Source organism: Mobula birostris, chromosome X, assembly GCF_030028105.1.
Source record: "Mobula birostris isolate sMobBir1 chromosome X, sMobBir1.hap1, whole genome shotgun sequence".
Taxonomy (NCBI): Eukaryota; Metazoa; Chordata; class Chondrichthyes; order Myliobatiformes; family Myliobatidae; genus Mobula; species Mobula birostris.
The window spans coordinates 76,916,509-76,936,098 of NC_092402.1; the positions used below are offsets into that span (position 1 = coordinate 76,916,509).

The following is a 19,590-nucleotide window of genomic DNA, read 5'->3' on the forward strand; positions in this document are numbered from 1 at the left end:
ACACACAAAACCTTTGTTGAACATATTATAATTTGGACCAAGTTACATTCATCCAGTAATCCTGTCGTTGTTGACTCATACTGTTTCCTAGACTAACAATATCAAAGATTTAAAATTTTCATATTTGTGTTCAGTTTCCTCCAAAGTTCCCTTCTCTATTTCTGTAAGCTTCTCTTAAATTCAGCATTCCTCCAATTCCAACTGTTGGTCCCTGTCTAATTTTTATTGCTTCTCCATTGGAGGCCCAGTATCTTTTGCCTGGGTTATGAAACACCCTCTTCATGAATATCTCCATCTCTGTACCTCTCTAACCCCAATGAGACTGACTATAAAGAAAAACCAACCCCAATGTAAGATTATTTGTAGAGGATGCAAGGGAGTAATTTCATGTTGAAACCGTCTATACATATTGTGCATCACTGTATGTAGTCACAGAATTTAAAGGCAAACTATATGATTAAAATCACTACGTTATACCCTGAACTGTCATGTTTGTCTACTCTCAAGCACCAGAAAATTCATGGAAAGTGTCAGCAAAACATACTAACACTTTGATAGTGTTCAAGTTGTATTTCACTAGGATTACTTAGTTTTAGACTTTTTTTATAATCAAAATGGATATCACTGCAATAGTTCCACAGGGCAATGCTCATTCAGTTGCTTCTCAAGTTCTCCTCCCTTCAAAAGGTAAATTCACTGACAATTCCACAATCTTTTTCCATTCATAGTTCCTCAGATAATGAAGTCCGTATGGATCCAGACGAGAATAAAAATTCAGTCTTGAGCTGATATGCAGCTAGTAACATTCATGCCATTCAAGTGACAAGTAATTACCACCTCCAGAAAGAGAATGTCTAATAACCTTCCAGAGGCATTCAATGGGATTAGCATAATCAAATCTACCAAGGTCAACATCCAGGACAATACCACTGATCAACAACCTGACATGAAGTAATTACTTTGATTTAGTTGTTCCGCAGTGATTCATATCCCAACAATCCACACCTCGGATCAGTCCTGGATCCATTAAAAACCATAAAACATGACAACATGGCACAACAGGGTGCTTGATTGGCTCTATAACATACACTCCAGCAGCTCACTATGTTTTATTTAACAGTACAACCTAAACCTGAGCCATTCTCCTTTCCTCGTCAGCTACTGAAGCATGATGTGTGCCACATCTGCATTTCTTCATAAAATGTACCATTGTCTTCATGGTACTAAAGGATGTAATGCTGAGGCTTTATCAGTGTTTGGTCAGACCACGCTTGTATTGTGAGCAGTTTTGGGCTCCTAATCTAAGAAAAGACGTGCTGGCATCGGAGAGGGTCCAGAGGAGGTTCACAAGAATGGTTCTGGAAATGAAAGGATTAACGTATGAAGAGCACTTGATGGATCTGTCCCTGTACTCACTGGAGTTTAGAAGAATAAGGTGGATCTCACAGAAACCTATCGAATATTGAAAGATCTAGATAGAATGGATGTGGAGAGGATGTTCCATATAGTGGGGGAGTCTAGGACCAGAGAGCACAGCTTCAGACTAGGGGAACATCCATTTAGAATGGAGATGAGGAGGAATTTCTTTAGCCAGAGAGTGGTGAATCTGTGGAATTCATTGCCACAGGCAGTTGTAGAGGCCAAGTCATTGAGTATATTTAAAGCAGAGGTTGATAGGTTCTTGAGTAGTTACGGTGTCAAAGGTTTCAGGGAGGTGGCAGAAGAATGGAGTTGAGAGGGATTTAAATCAGTCACGATGGATAGCAGAGAAGACTCGATGAGCCAAATGGCCTAATTCTGCTTCTATGTCCTATGTTCTTAAAAAATATTTCAACACTCTGTCAATGTAGAATTAAAATCCTGAAGCTGCCTGGTTGACAGCACTGTGGGAGTACTCGCAGTGCTTCTGAAGACAATTTACCACCCAGCTTCTCGACAGTGACTAAAGTTGGCAATAAATCCTTGCAAGCCACACCCACATTCCCAAATGAACAAAAAATATACTTACATTTAATTCCATAAGATTTGTGCAATAACTGTTTAATGTAGGTTATGAGGGATATTTGGAGAGGTTTATGAATGCGCTTTTAGAATGATCCGACACAATATGACATTGACTTTGACTAATCAACAGCAACCTTATTCTAAAAGTGTTGAGACTTGTACAATGCCTCCAGACCAAAATTCTCTGGCACCCAGCCCATTAATAAAGGTAGGATGTCACTTTGTAAAGTAGCTACAACCTTGTGTGTAGGTTCTGTATCTCATCTTAAGCTCGATTCTTGAATGCACGCCCCATACAATCACTTAGAAATGTTTTGTTTTGTTTAATAAATATGTTTCAGAGTTCTGGTACATAACATGTCTCACCACAACACACCTCAGCTAAATTGCAGCAGTAAAGGGAGAAACAGTAAGCCCTGGCTTTTGTGTCACGGCTTCTGGGGAACTGGTTATGCACAACTCGCTATTGAAAATGATCTGCTTTCTTTTAACCACATTTGAGAAACAGTAGCTTCATTTCTATGCACACATCTCCAAAATTGGAAACACAATGGTCTTTTCGTCCCTTTGCGACCTGATGACTGACGGTGCCAGAGGGCATGACACTCCACAACCTCTTATATCTCGCCATAGCTCCCTACCAATCCTTTCTCTCCCTGGGTTTCTGCTATCCTCAACTAACACCAACTCACACCTTAATCTTGGATGGATTGAATTTTTAGTATTAGGTCACAAAATAGTTTCTTATTTCTCTAGAACCATTTTCCAACCATGAGCCATATCTGTGTTAGATTTGCACTGAGTGTGACAATGATGGAAATGCTCAAGAGAGGAGAGAGCGCCGGTTTACTTCTCAATTAGATTTTTAATGGAGCAAGAAAGATCTTCCATTTAGGGCAGTTTACAGTCCACAGGGCCATGAATTTGGAGGTTTGGCAATCATTACTCTCACTGTTATATTGGCCTACTCTTTCTGTGACAACAATGGGAATGTTTTACAAGTAATCTGTGGTACTCTGAGCCCCTGTTGTCTGACTACTCAAACGTTCTCATATTCAATGGCATGTTGGCTTTAGTGTTTGGGTCTATACCCTCAACCTGGTTAGCTCACAATCAGTTTATGATGACTGATTGCATTTAGTATACAATGCTTGATGGACTTTACTGAGATCAGACCCTAATTCAGGAGGGAAGTTTACATATCTTCACTCTGAAATCTGCAAAGCTTTCAGAAATGTATGAATTTTAAAGCAACAAATTAAATAGTCAATTCAAACCAATGACTGCATTAATTAATTATTAATATCTAAGAATTGAATGAATACATTAATGATTCAGTTTTATAAATTTAAACAAGAATTCTATGTAAAATAATAATCTACACTGTTAAGGCAGGATCTATGTATTCACCTCCCCAGTTTAAAATGTTGATTCATTTTTAACTTTAGATTCTCTCTATCTCAGATTGAGCCCTGTGATTCTATCCCTCTGCCTTTTCTCTTCAGGGATTCAGTAGGTTTTGAAATTTCTCGCTCTTCAATCACATTGTCGAGAGGAGGAAAGGGGTGGGTGGGTGAGGCGAGCACTGAGATTAGTAAGGAGTGTGTGCATGTTGTGGCCACAGACACCTTCACCCTGATCCGCACCGCCCCTGCAGCCAGCCTCCCGCACCAGGTCAGCAGACCCGACAAGATGTTACGGCCTGGTTCTGCCATTACTGCCACTTAAATTATATTTTTAAACCATATCTCTTTTAAAAAAACACATTATTTGCTTCTGAGTTGAAATGCTCAGGATCAGTTTTGATGCTTCATGAGCTAAAAGGATTAAAAAGAGCAAAATAAGCTTATACTGAGAAAAAGAGTTAAGCTTCTACCCCACTGCGAGAGAGGGCAAACTATATCAGCGCGAACTAGTGATTAGGGCCATAGCTGCACCATTCACACGCCCTTTAGTCATTTTGATGAAAGTGTTTCAATAGGGATTTCCTAGTCTATCCCACCCGATTGGGGACACACTAGAATTAAGAATAGTTGGCTGTTGCTACGATTTGTCAGGGAATGCCAGAACTCTGCAGTGGGTAACGTTGCCTGAAGTAACTCTCTCTATTGTATTAATAATACAGTGTGACACCGAGCTAACAAAGGCAGATTCAGACACTCAGCAGGTAATGCAGCTCATTTTCCAGGCAAGAGAGTCAGCCTCTGTCCTGAGCTGCCACAGGACATTCCCACACCTCCAACATTGCTCTCTCACACTCACTCTCTCATACTTAATCCTAGGACCATCCCACACCTTCAGTACCACTCACAGTCACTCTCAAACTGTCCCAGGACACTACAGATTGTGTCTCCTAGACCATTATCCATTGGTCTCGTACTTTTGGTGGGTTCCTCATTCACAATCACTTTAGCAATCGTGCTGCTTGTTCTGTTCCTGGCATCTGTTCATTGCTAAATATTTAACATTACCCTTTCATTCCAACACTGAGCCATCAAGCTCCTCTCACATTTAATGCCAAGGATTAAACAGGAATATATCACTTTTTTTTGGGATGTTGGTAAGCATCATACACATCCACTTATCCTGTGGACATTGAAACTCAACCATGCTTTTATGTTTTATTTAGCCTGCATGAGGGTGGCATGATTCTTTCCACGAAGGATATACATCACCCAATCAAGTCTTTCTGGCAAGCATTGGTTTTCACAGTCATACTTACTTAGGTTTAGGAAAAGAGTTTAGATTCACTTGATGCCAAACAAAGGTTTAAGTCAGTTCAGGGGATGAATATTCAGTTTAGGATGCACTACTTTATCAATTTCAGTCTGATATCTCTGAGTAAAAACAGTATTATTTTATTGAGAGATACAGCACTGAACAGGCACCTCTCCCCCACCCCACTCCACCCCACCCAGCAATCCCCTGATTTAGCCCTAGCCTAATCACGGGACAATTTACAATGATCAATTAACGTACTAATCAGTACATCTTTGGACTGAGGGAGGAAACTGGAGCACCCAGAGAAAGCCCACAGGGAGGACGTTCAGATGATGTCAGATTTGAACTCTGAACTCCGATGCCCCAAGCTGTAATAGCGTCACGCTATTACAGTTCTGAAATATATGTAGTGAAGTTTTCGGTGCAGGATTCAAAATTTAAATGTACAATACAATTGAAGCTCATATTCCTGCCTGACTCTCCAGCACAATACTAGAAATGTATCATTTTTCATATGTCATGTTAAACTGTCGATACTCCAGGTGGATATTAAGCTGAAGACCATAGGGTCTAACCAACATTTATCCCTTGAACAACATATATTTTGTAAATTGGGGTGAACGTGTCTGCAGCCACAACATTCACACAACTCTCCTCTATTTCATTTTCTGGAAACTTGCTGTGTGGCTCAATGTTTTCAGTGATATACCACGAACTACCTTACGAGACATTCATTGGGTACATTAGGGCTCCCTGATATAACAAAAAGAATTATATAAGTATCTTTTTTGTTCAGTCCTGTCCTTTATCTTTCCTTTGGTTTATAGAGAGCAGTTTTCCAATTTAGAACACAGTAATAGAGTAGTTTGCCAATAATGATTGACAGAATTATCTGTGCTGGATAGAGAAAAGCCAATAGTCAGAAGACAGGCAGTGAATATCTCCATTACAGGTTTGTAGGATCAATCTCTGAGCTGGGACGTTGTTAGGTAAGGTTATCGAGGGGTTATGCAACTAAGATTAGGTAAATGAGCTGAAATAAATCTCAAGCATGGCACACACCTATTATTAAAACAAAATAATTGGTCCTTGTTGGCTTAAAAGGAAAAACAGGCAAAGTTCTTAGACATGAGCACCTTCGTATTTCCTGATGACAAGAGCCATTTCAGCCCATTGAGTATATGCAGACTGACAGAGCAATTCTATTCACCACTTACTTCCCTTGTAACCTATTCTCCCCGTACTCCTATCGACATTCCCCTCACCACTCCACCCCTCCGATTCTACCACTCCCGTACACATGGAACAACTTGCAGTGACCGATTAGCTTACCGACCGGCATGTTTGTCGGATGTGGGAGGAAACCAGGGCAGCTCGAGGAATCCCACACAGTCATCGGGAAAACATGCAAACTCTACACGGGCAGCGCAAGAAGTTAGCGCTGAATCTGGGACAATGGAGCTGAGAGGCAGAAGCTGAACCACCATGTTGCCCAGCTGGAAAGTGAGTGAATAGTGATATTCTACTTTTGGAAAGGAACAATAACTTATGCACGTGTACTGGTGCAGCTTGCATTGCCCCTGCACTGTAGATCTTTCTACACTTTTTTTTTGTTTTATTCTTTCCTGCATTCCTGGGGATGCCCCGATATAAAAACGTCAGTAGATGCTAATAAAACTTGATCAGCAACTGAAAATTAAAAGGTCATTATTTCCAGAAGTAAGGAAATATCCAAAGAAATATCATACACTATTAATGCTTTCATATTATCATGTAACTGTTTTCTAATTTAATAGATCGAAATGAGATGTGATTCCATCTAATTTGATCTCCCAGCCAACTGGCATGATAATGACAGGAGTCCCCAGTGTGCAACTCAATGGACAGGGTTTGTAGATGTCATGAAAAGAGATCTAAAGATTATCAGCAAACCAGTGAAAGTCATTTCAAAGCCCAACTATTACCATTGGTGCTCCTATTAATGAAATGAGGGTCACAATCAGTGCCACCTTTAATGAGGAAATCTCACATGTATCCTAATTTAAAGACAAAACCTTAAGAATCAGTGATGCTCTCATTGGGAAGATGCGTCAAGATAATAATTCTATACAATATGTATGTAATAATTCTTCTTAATGTGTCATTTTTAATGAGAGAATCTCACCATAAGCACCTCTTTTAACAGAAATATTATCTACAATCCTTTCAATATGGGAGAGCAATTATTTATACACATTGTCTTTAAAGAGGGAGTTTCATCAGAAATGACCTCTTTATTTGGAGATCCTCACCTTCAGAAAACGATTGAGGATATAAGTATTTTTAAAGGGGTAATCTCATCATCAGCATCCCCTTTTAATTGAAAAGTGTCACCAGCAGTATATAATAATATCACAAAAATGTACAACACTACGAATGAGCTCTTGTCTCTGAGTGAGAAGGAAATAAATATCCCAGAGGCCCCACTCCTGATTATTATTCATTAACCCTTGCCAAAATTATGCATGCATTTGCACATTAGGAAGAAAATAAGATTAGTTTTGGCTGTGATGCCCCACAGTAAAATGGCTCACAAATACGAAACTAAGTGTGGCAGCTCTAAAAGCCTACATGATTGAGGTACTCGAAGCAAGAAAGCAGGATACAGAAAAAAAACTGAAAAAATGCAAACTTATATGAAAGATGTTTTTGATATGAAATGTTTAATTCCTGTCCCATTTAAATACTTGTTGTCTTGAACAAAGTCTCCCAAATTCTCAGAATCACTTCTGTGATCTAAATTAATGTAACTCTCAATTTCACCGATGCATCATATGTGAGTTTATGAAAATGATCTCCAAGCTACAATATTGTATGTAAATTAAAAGTGAATCTAATTAAAGAAAACGTAATAGACTGTTTCAAATCATTATCATTTCAGCAACAGATTCTAAGAGGCCCTAATGGCAAAACTCTCTTTAACTCACAATACCACGTCTGCTATTTAAGATAATATATGCTAATTAAATTTCTAATGATCAAAGAAACACAAACATTGGCAACATATATCTTGACAATAGTTTACAGATGCATCATGTCATTAGTTCAGATTACAAAACATGCCCATTGGCTTCTTTTCTGTGGTACTGTTGAGATCTGTGGAGTTCCTGATTCCCTTCTCTCCTTTTGTCTCCACTGCTAGCCACCCGGGAGTCTGCCTTTGTCCATGCCATTGCCTCAGCTGGAGTGGCCTTTGCCGTGACACGTTCCTGTGCCGAGGGCTCCAACACCATCTGTGGCTGTGACTCACACCACAAGGGTCCACCGGGCGAGGGCTGGAAGTGGGGCGGCTGCAGCGAGGATGCCGAATTTGGCGTGCTGGTGTCCAGGGAGTTTGCAGATGCACGGGAGAACAGGCCGGATGCCAGATCTGCCATGAACCGACATAACAACGAAGCTGGACGAACGGTAAGGAATGAAGCAGATTTGGTCTTTGTGGAATGAACTCTTTTTAAACCAGGATGAGGATGAATTTACTTGACACACCTTTTATCTCAATTATTATTTTAGATGTTTACCAAGTTTGAACATTTTGATAAAGAATTAAAATGTTTTTGCATAGAAGAAGTTAATTTTCTCTGTGATCTTTAAAATACATCAGGGCAGCTGCTTGAGGCTTCAGTTTAGTCTCATCTGGAACATTTTTTTTGTGCTCCACACTGGGAATAATGTACAGCATGCACAAAGATAACTGAGTTCATAAATTTCTTATTAAGTGCAAGAATTGAACTGACTGAGTCAAGCTCTAAGTGTTAGTGCACTTGGGCAGGGGGACAGTGAGATAAGACCATAAGATATAGGAGCAGAATTAGGCCATTTGGCCCATCAAGTCCACTCTGCCATTTCATCAATCCCAATCCATTTCCCCCTCAAACCCAATCTCCTGCCATCTCCCCATAACCCTTCAAGCCCTGACTAAACAAGTACCTATCAACTTCCACCTAAAATGTACCCAATGATATGGCCTCCACAGCCGCCTGTGGCAATAAATTTACCAGATTCACCACTCTCTGGCTCAAGAAATTCCTCCTCATCTCTGTTGTAAATGGACGTCCCTCTATTCTGAGGCTGTGCCCTCTGGTCCTAGACTCCCCCACCATAGGAAACATCCTCTCCACATTCAGTTTATCCAGATCTTTCATTCTTCAAGAGGTTGCAAAGAGATCTCCCCTTGTTCTTCTCAACTCCAGGTGCAGAGTCATCAAATGCTCCTGATATGTTAACTCTTTCATTCCTGGGATCATTCTTGTGAACCTCCTCTGGACCGTCTCCAATGCCAGATGAAGGATACTGGGGAAAGCGTGATACTATCCAGCTCTTACGCTCAATCCATAACTATCTCCAATGCTGTCATATTCTAAATTATGTTGGAGTTTCTTTCTCTTCCCAGAAAGAAGCTCAGCGTCCATGTTTTTGCTTCTGATCAAACTGACCATTGCATATACGAGGGTGGATAGATATTCCAATAGATATATGCACACTATACGTTGAAATAGATACTCCCTACATTGGTTACGACAAGCAACTTCATTGCCATGAATGTAAGGCAGCTATATTCACATGGGACTCGGCACCAGACATATGCCCTGTTCCAGTAAGCATCCCTTGCTAGCAACAATGGATGTGGCCATCTACGATGGGAGTTGCGAGCAATAACTTTGGTTTTTGCTTTATTTTTTGTTTAGTGATACAGCGGAGAATAGGCTCTTCCGGCCCTTTGATCTGCACCACCCAGCAACCCCCAAAAATCGCTAATTTGACCCTACCCTAATCACAGGACTATTTACAATGACCAATTAACCTTCTGACCGGTACTGTGGGAGGAAAGCGGAGCACCTGGAGAAAATCCACTATTCCACGGGGAGGACATACAGACCCCTTGCAGAGAAATCTGGAATTGAACTTTGAACTCTAATGCCCCGAGCTGTAATAGTGTCATGTTAATTGCTACGTGACCGTGGTGCCCACGTTTGGTTGCTGTGGTGTTGCTGGAATCAGTCCCACCCTGATATCGGAGAAGGAGTGTAACATCATAGAAGCAGCCATGGGCCCAGGTGATGGGCCTATGAAGGAAACGGTGAGATAGGCAGGGTGACACATGACTGATTCCATTTCTGTGGACGATGCCACTAGGAGGAAGCAAGGATGAGTGAGCACAAAAGCAAGTCATCCAACAGGAGTTGAGCGTGCTCAGGCAGATGTCAGTGAACTAATGGAAGATAGCTTCTTTAACCCTAAAGCTATGTGTCATTCAGTAAACTTTTTAAAGAGTAATTCATATTGGTTGTCTTCCAGAATTAGGACTGTGAAAGGAATCAAGCGATCAGCACTCAGGGCTCGTTTTGCCCATTACCACTCTCCAGCAGGACTATGGAGGTAAAGCACTTGAGGAGAGCAAAATGTGACAGTGTATCTGGTTGAGAGTCATGGACAGCAAGGCCTTGGTCAGAACATCACTGTTCCGCTAAATAGATGGAAGTGGCAAATATAGGGAGCTGGAGAGGGGTAACAGCTGCCCTGGGGTGCAGAAACAGTGGAGGGAAACGATGCTGGAGATGGGACAGTCCTTGAGGGATTAGACAGGTTGATTACATCGGTTTAAGAAAGGAGTAACCACAGTTTATATATGTCAGACAGCAAGTGACACTCTGAAACAAGCTTAGCACTGTAAATAACACAGGAGGCATTTTGGCACGAATAGCTTCTCATCCAGGTGTTTGCTATGTGTAAACAGGTAGATGGCGTAGAGCCAGTGTATCTTTCTGGCATGTACTGATAGTTTGACACCCTGAAGGTACATGTCATTCACTCTCAATCAGGACTCTTTTACACTGTAATGTAAAATAGTTACTTTCCAGAAGTTTAACTGTGAGAAGGAATATCAGTATGTCTGCTTCAACTAATCTAATCTGCACTCAGGGCTGTTTTGGCTCTGGCAATTGCTGCCTACTGCTGTCAACTGCTGGCTGCACTCTTCGCATTGAAAGAGTGTGAATGAAGCTTCTGACCATTCAGTACACCCAACCCTCGGACAAAATTACTGTCCCGTTCCACTTCCTTGATGTCTCCCAGCTTCCATTGGTATTGGTGCTTTCAGCTGTCTAGAGCTCAAGCTGTTGAAATCCCTGCCTCAACCTTTTCACAACTCCTTCTTTCCTTAAAAACTATCTCTATGACTAAACTGTTGTTTGCAAGTTGCTCAGGTTAATTGATATTTGAGAATGCTCCTGTTTGTCCTGAAACAGTTGGTGGGACCAGACACCTCCTCCTCCAACACTGTATTTCCTTCTCTTTACTTATTGTAACTTGCAGTGGTTTTTGATTATGTTTTGCATTGTGCTGCTGCCACAAGACAACAAATTTCGCAACGCATGTCAGTGACATTAAACCCAATTCTAATTTTGAAAGGTAACAAAATTGATAGTTATATCTCCAACATGCGTATGAGAAATGTTTTTTTGATTAATCATCATTTAGTACAATGTGTTATCCAGTATATTAGAATTAAGTTGACCACATAATTTTACTCATGATGCACCAAAAAAAAAAATCGAGTCAGAGGGACAAAAATTTACTTTATTTAGATTTAGAATTGACATTTATAAAACTGATTCATAAAAGAATGAGGCAGTGAAGTAGGGAGATGGATGAGTTAATGGAAATGGAACTCTGATGGGCTTAGTGCTCTCCTCTTTCCCAATTTTTCCTGCACATTTCCGACCTTTAAATTTTATCACATCCATGAGCCAGTGGTGGAGCTGGGATTAAATGAAAAGCATTTATGTTAGCCATAGGATTGCACAACTGTGCTGTCTTTCTCGACTCATAGTCAGACAGTAAATCAGCAGCGTCTGTAGCTTCAACAACTCTTCAAACTCATGACAAGTTGAGGCCAAGCGATCTGAACATGTGTGACCTTGCAATTGTTCTGAATTCTGGAGGAAGCCACATGGCACTGTGGTGAAAGAGATGCCTCTCACAGCCAAGAAGGGCTAGGAGACCCAAGCTTTGCTCCCCTCAACTATCAGGCACTTGAACCAGAGGGGATAACTTTACTCAATTTCACTTGCCCCATCACTGAATTGTTCCCACAACCTATAGACTCACTTCCAAGGACTCTTCATCTCCTGAACTCAATATTTATTGCCTACTTATTTATTATTATTGTTTTTCTTTTGCATTTGCAGTTTGTTATCTTTCGCACACTGGTTGTCTGCCCTGTTGGGTGTGGTTTTTCATTGATTCTATTATGGTTATTGGATTTATTGAGTATGGCCGCAAGAAAACAAATCTCAGGGTTGTATATGGTGAGATATATGCAGTTTGATAATAAATTTACTTTGAACTTTGATCTGCAGCTGGAAGTGAGCAGATCAATACTACCAGCCTCAGACTACTTGGGTTAAGGAGCAAAATCAATCAACCGACGACCAGGGACCCCCTCCCCCCCACCCCACCGAAATGTGTGCAGGTGTGGAATTAAAAAATGTGTGGGCTTAATTATGTGGGAAAGTAGATGTGGTTGTTGTAATTCATTTAGCAGTGGCATCAGGAGTGGTATAGAAAGAACCTCTCCCTGTGTAGATGAAGGTCACATTCCACAAGTGTGAGGGCATGGTCTAATTGACTCTTTAGAGCGGAGTGCTCTACTGGAGAACACAGCATCTTTCGGATGCCATGTTAAGTGAGACACCATTCATTATGTCAAGAGAACATAAGATAGAAATATAGGGAGGTTTTCCTCAGTGTTCTATCAAAAGAAAACTTCAGGCACACTGGCTTTCATAAATCAATATGTTGAGTACAGAAGTCAGGATACTTTGTTGAAATTGTATAAGATGTTGGTGGAGTATTATGTGTGCAGGTTCGCTCACCTACATACAGGAAAGATATCAATAAGATTGAAAGAGTGCAAAGAAAATTTACAAGGATATTGCTGGGACTTGAGAACCCGAGTTATAGGGAAAGATTGAATAGGTTAAGACTTTTTTCCCTAGAATATAGAAGACAGAGGGGAGATTTGACAGAAGTATACAAAATTATGAAGGGTATAGACCAGGTAAATGCAAGCAGGCTTTTTCCACTGAGGTTGGGTGGGACTACAACCAGAGGTCATGGGCTAAGGGTGAAAGGTGAAATGTTTTCGAGGAACATGAGGTTAGAGCATGGAATGAGCTGCCAGAAGAGGTGGTGGATGAGGGTTTGGTTTTAACGTTTAAGAGCAGTTTGGATAGGTACATGGATGGTAGGGATATGGAGGGCTATGGTCCCGGTGCAGGTCAGTGGGAGTAGGCAGTTTAAGTGGTTCGTTCCTGTGCTGTAATCTTCTATAACTCTATGACTCTATAAGTATTCATCCCATAAATTAACATTGGCACCATCATAATGATATTGGTGGTTGGTAGAATCTTGCTTTGTGCCTAGCTACATCAGTGACTCAGAAAGACTTTTGCACAACTTGAGACTATAAATGTCCTGTACAATGCAAGCTCCTTTTCTTAATTACATTTTCAGATGATATTAATTTATTATCACAGACTTGGCCCAAATCCTATTTTTATTCCTCAATTCCCACCTGAATCAAGCTTCAGGAGCGTGTCCACACCCAACCACTAAATTGATCTGGCACCTATGAGCAACCTTGTTCATGTTTGTGTGCTGGAAATGGGATTATCATGTTGAATAAAAGGCTTAATTATTGTAAATAGAACACTACAATTCACTTCACACTTTCGCATTCCAACAGAATATGGAGTTCCTTACCTCACCATCAACAAAACAACAATTTCAAGTATGAAATTATAAATCTATCCCTAATTTCCAAAAAAGTGTACATACGCATCGATCTGTAATGTTTGCTGATTAATAACTAGCTTGTCAGAGGAGGAGAGAAGGCAGGAATTCCCACCCTTAGAAACCTCCTCCTATCCATTAACAGCAGCCCCAAGACATAAGAAGGAACGATTCAAGATGTTGGAGCAACAGTTCAAGTTCAGTTTATTGTCATTTACCCGTACATATATATCCAGCTAAATGAAACAACATTCCTCCAGACCAAGATGCACAACTCAGTACGTGTAACTCACACACACAACACAAAGTAATATTACCACAGATAAATTCACAACACATGTTAAAAGGTAAACAGTATAACACCACTGGTGCTTTATACATGATGAGACCTGGGTGGTGACAGGAAGTTTAGTTGTCTTACAGCCTGGGGGAAGAAGCTGTGTCCCATCCTAGCAGTTCTTGTCCTAAGCAGTTCTTCTCCTACCTGATGGAAGGGGGTCAAAGAGATTGTTGGAAGGGTGGAAGGGATCATTGATAATGCTAAGTGCCCTGTGTATGCAGCGATCCTGATAAATATCTCTGATGGATGAGAGAGACCCTGATGATCCTGTCAGCAGTCCTCACAATCCTTTGTAGGGACTTGCAGTCAGATGCCTTGCAGTTCTCGTACCAGATGGTGATACAGCTGGTCAAGACATCCTCGATGCTGCTCCTGTAAAAATTGGTTAAACTGGTAAAAATGTCTCTTCTACTTGATATTATGCTCTTCCATGTATCTGTGCATCCGACTCCAATGCAAAGAAATTCATATCAAAGGTTTGAGAGAATTATAATGTCTTCATAACCTCAGTACATTCCAAAACACAGCCATTGGGGCAGTAGTATTGTTAAACTGTAAGAAGCACATGGACAAAACTTGCACAATGCAAGGGCCATCAAGTAGTGATTTGATATCAACACATAATCTGCTCTTTAGTAATGTTGATTGAGGGCTTGTTAATATTTTGACAAGGCCCATATGCCCTCAGTGTAACAGCTCATCCATCCAAAGCATTGTTCCAATGTATCTGCACTTCCTATAATGCACTGGACCTTCCTCTCCAGCATTGAGAACACCTTCAAATGGTGATGCCTCAAAAAGGTAGCACCCATCATGAAGGACCCCCATCACCCAGGACATTCTCTCTTGTCCTTGCTATCATCAAGGAGGAGGTCCAGGAGCCTGAAGACATACACTCATTGCTTTGTTCCCTCCACCATTAGATTTCTGAATGGACAGTGAACCCGTAAACGCAACCTTTCTATTTTCTTTTCCTCTCTTTTTTGCACTATTAATTTAATTTAATATATCTGTACCTATATAATATATATTGTAATTTACTGTTTTTATTATTATGTATTGCATTGTACTGTTGCTGCCAAACAACAAATTTCATGACATATGCCAGTGATATTAAACCTGATTCTGATCCCAGAGTGGGACTTGAACCTACCGATCACTGACATGGTGGAGAGAATACCATCACTGCAGCCTACACCAAACCATAGAGCTGAAACAATGTTAAAATGTACCCTTTCTGGTTGTCCTTGTTTGAATTCTGCCAAGCACAACAATGCCTTTGTTGTTCAATGTTCAATAGTTCCATTGAATATCAGAGAATGTATACAATATACAACCTGAAATTCTTTCTCTTCGCAGACATCCATGAAAACAGAACAGTGCCCCAAAGCATGAGTTACAGTAAAAACATTAGAACCTCAGAGCCCCCCCTCCCCCCACGCACAAGCAGCAGCAAGGCAACGACCCCCCCATCCCACTTCAGCAAAAATAAAGCATCAGCACCCTCCACCCTCCAAACAAGCAATAGCAAAGCCCCCAAGAAAGGCCATGATCTGCAGTCCAACAAAAACTAATGGTTCACCTGACAATTCAACATACCATTTATACTGCTTAGTTCTTGGTGCACAAGTTAAAAGTATTACGTTTCCCAATTACTTTCAAGATCTTTTTCTGAAAATTACGTTGGCCATCAGTGTGTGTATGTTAGGATGTGTTCTATTTCTGCCATTTGAATTTGCAGTGTTAGTGCTTTTGCTCATTACTGGTAGCATCTGAGTCTGAAAATGACATTTAACTCACTTACTTAACTCCTCATCTTTGTGAACCATGGACCGTATTTTATGGATTTTGTATCTGTACCTGTAACAATTGCACTCTGCTGTACATCAGCCCATATTGGATAACCTCTAGGAGACCACAGGAATCTTACACCAAAGAAGGCCGCTATTTAGCGCATTGTACACATATCAGCCCTTTAAAAGAGATCAAATTAAGTTCAACTCTTTTTTTTCTCCAATATAATGCACTGGCTGGTCATTAGTTAGATGTATAAAAGATAAAATAATTTTTCACTGTTTCTTTGGAAAAATGCTTAAAAACTTTAGATTCTGGACTTATTTTGCTTTGATCGAGCCTTGATGTGACAAGGCAGTCTCTTATAGGATGGGTTCTTACATTGTCATCCTGAGCCATTTTAGGGCAAAGGTCACTTGAATATTCAGCAGAAAAGAATTGCTGAAATGCAGAGGCTTGAAGATAAAGAGAACAATTTGCTAATAAGTTTCTAATTATAGTTTGTCAATGGCCACAGTTTGGAAGGGCACAAAGTACATGAAGGTCTTGGGCCCAGAAAGTTGATTTCTGTGTGATTCAGAGGAGAAGCTTTCAATTTTAAATCATGATTTCACTTCCATAATCCATACTCAACTGCAGAAAGGAAATGTGCACAGTGTTGATATGCAATAAGGCCTTTCAATTAATCCAGGTGGACATGGACTAGGAATCTTACAAACTTACTTACAGCATTTGAGCAAAGTCCGGCAGCAACTGTTCGGACCATCATACTAAAATGAGAGGTTACTTGGTGAGGAATAGCTTTCTGTATGTTTTCCATAGTTTTCATTGTAGCTGCTATCATTGTGCATGAAGTTTCAGTACGTAGGTTACTGTGCAGCAAGGGGTTATTCCATAACACCTTAAGACAAGGGTGCAGAATTAGGCCATTTAGCCCATCGAATCTGCTCCGTCATTCAATCATGGCTGATCCTTCTTTCCACCTCCTCAGCCTTCTCCCCGTAACCTATGAGACCATAAATTATATTATTCATGTGATTCTTTACCAAAAGGATGGGTTTTGTTGTAATGCAAAACTTGCAGCGAACCTCAGCAAGCTGAGGAAAACAAAGCAGATAAAGCTCTACAAGGAAATGGTGGCAGAAGTTCAGAACTCTCAGTCATGAATGATAATGATTAATTTTAACTCTGAACCTGATAGATTTTTGTTAAGCAATGTATTAAGAGTTCACAGATCACAGATCAACCATGCATTGAAGGGCTGAATAGCCTCCTCTTCCCCTGAATTTGAAGCTAGCCTAATCACAGGATAATTTACAATGACCATTTAACCTATAAACTGGTACGTCGTTGGAGTGTGGGAAGAAACCGGAGCAGACTGAGGAAATCTGCACAGTTACTAGGCTCCTAACAGACAGTGGTGAGAATTGAATCAGGTCGCGGGTACTGTAAAGCATTGTGCTAACCACTGCACTACTGTACCACCCCCAGAAATGAATGATTGATCAAAGATGACGCAAGTCATTTGTGCTTTAGGTTTGAGGACCAAGAAGCCCCAAATTGACATTTAACACAAATGGCCTGGTGCCAAAAGAACATATATAAAATTAGAAAGGGAAGACAGGATTGTAGGTGCGCAGTAATAGGACAAAGATGCAAGCTAAAACTAAACCCCCATTTTAAACTCAAAACACCATGCTCAATTTGATTTAATTATTTGATCTTGTATTGATATTTTAAGTTGATTAATTAAAGTTGCTTCAGTTTGAGATAAGTCTCTGCTTGGGCCACTGCTCTGATACATTGCAGTGCCACCCCTGGCAGGAGGATGCAAACACACCAGAGATGTGTACATAGGCATTACCCATATAAAACTGGACAAAGGAGACCACAACGACAACATTAAGGTAATGGCATAACAAATACAGTGGGTTTTGGTTAATTGGGGCATCGGTTAATCGGGGCTGCCACTTATTTGGAACAAATCTTAAAGAACAAAAACTAATCATGAAGATTCCTAATCATGAACATTCCCTTTGTTTATTTGGGACACTATTCCGCTTAATTAGGACAGAAGACTGTTGTCGAACAGTTTCTAACTAGCATCAGTCACATGCACTTGTGTGGGTGTTAGACATGCTTGGAATGAACAGGTTTGAAATAGCATAATTTGCATGTGTTTGTGTTCAAAAAGCAGTGATTTTTGTCCCTGATAATTGGTAAGAAATAAATAGTAAGACAATTCAGAGTTGTTTTGCTCACTGCAGTTTCAAGCATTCAGGCTTGAAGATGCCAGAAACGGCCAGGAGTGAAAATGAAACAATTTCGCTACTTCAACAAGTTAGGGACTAAGAAGAATTTGAAGGTATTAACAATTGTCTTGTATGTTACAATGAAAACGAAGATTTAGAGGATGCAATCATTGATGGCATTATATGAAGGTATTCCATTATGAACACTAGGTGGCTGCGGTGAATTTGTTCATTTACAGTCAGAATCAGCACTGGACACTGTACGTAGACTGGATGAATTCCTACATCAAAAACCATTAGGAACCAATACACAGCTTTATAGTACAGTAGTGTTCTAATTTGTTCTGTATTTCATTTAAATATATAATTTGTTACTCATTTAGACGGCACTTTATCTTTTTTTATACCTTTCTAACTACTTCCATAAAACTGGCTAATTGGAGCAGCCACTTAATTGGGCCAAAATGTCCTGGTCCTGATGTGTCCTGTCCCAATGAACGGAATTCTACTGCACATCAACGTGCAGAGTTTTATGGGCAGCTGAATATGTAATTTCTAGGATATCAGAGATAAATTGATATTTTCCCATGAGAAATGTAGAGGTATCTCATGGTCATGCTGTTCTGTTCTAATCTGAGCTATGTAATTCTTGTTGCAGTCAATACTGGATCACATGCACCTGAAATGCAAGTGCCACGGTTTGTCTGGGAGCTGTGAGGTGAAGACCTGCTGGTGGGCACAGCCAGATTTCCGGGTGATCGGCGATTACCTGAAGGACAAGTACGACAGTGCATCCGAGATGGTGGTGGAGAAGCACAGAGAGTCCCGGGGCTGGGTGGAGACCCTCCGCGCCAAGTACGAGCTCTTTAAGCCCCCGACCGAGAGAGACCTTGTCTACTATGAAAACTCGCCAAACTTTTGCGAGCCAAACCCCGAAACCGGCTCTTTTGGGACCAGAGACAGGATCTGTAACGTCACTTCTCACGGCATTGATGGCTGCGATTTGCTGTGCTGTGGTCGTGGACACAACACCAGGACGGAGAAACGCAAGGAGAAGTGCCACTGCATATTCCACTGGTGCTGTTACGTCAGCTGCCAGGAGTGTGTCCGTGTATACGATGTACATACATGCAAATAACAGGATACACCCCCTCCCCCCACATTGGTAACAAACCTCACATACACACAAAGTCACAATTAGGTAAAGTAGTCCGGAACCTTTCAGTCACAGTTGGGCAAAACAAGAACTTTGGTTTGCACATATATTGCAAAAATGTATTCAGTGGAATGTAGTCTTTCATTGATCAAGTGTTTTATTTTATACAAATACAAGGAGGCCATAACCCCAAATTTTTCACAATAGTTGAGAAGAAAAGTAAAACTCCCAATGAATCCCTTTGGAACAATAATTTTACTTTGTCACCCTCCCTAGTCCCATGTCCAAAACAATCTTATACACTCAAGCAGCTGCCACTCTGTTTGTAATACAATGAGTACGTTTGAGGACATTCCAATAAGTCTTAGGAATTATATATTAGAACATAGAACAGTACAGCACGATGCAGGCCCATCGGACCACTATATTGTGTCAACCTGTTATGGATTGTCCCAATCAAAATGGTAACCTGGTCAGTAATTCTGATAGAT

At 40.6% G+C, this 19,590-nt stretch overlaps 1 protein-coding gene across 1 annotated transcript in view; it reads left to right on the plus strand.

Moving 5' to 3' along the window:
- Positions 1–19,081, plus strand: part of LOC140191904 (proto-oncogene Wnt-3) — a 31,367-nt gene extending 12,286 nt beyond the window's left edge. The window contains exons 2-3 of the mRNA XM_072249751.1: positions 7,907–8,172; positions 18,602–19,081. Of these exons, the coding sequence (XP_072105852.1) occupies positions 7,907–8,172; positions 18,602–19,081 (746 nt within the window). The remainder of the gene's footprint in view (positions 1–7,906; positions 8,173–18,601) is intronic.
- Positions 19,082–19,590: the final 509 nt, after the last annotated feature.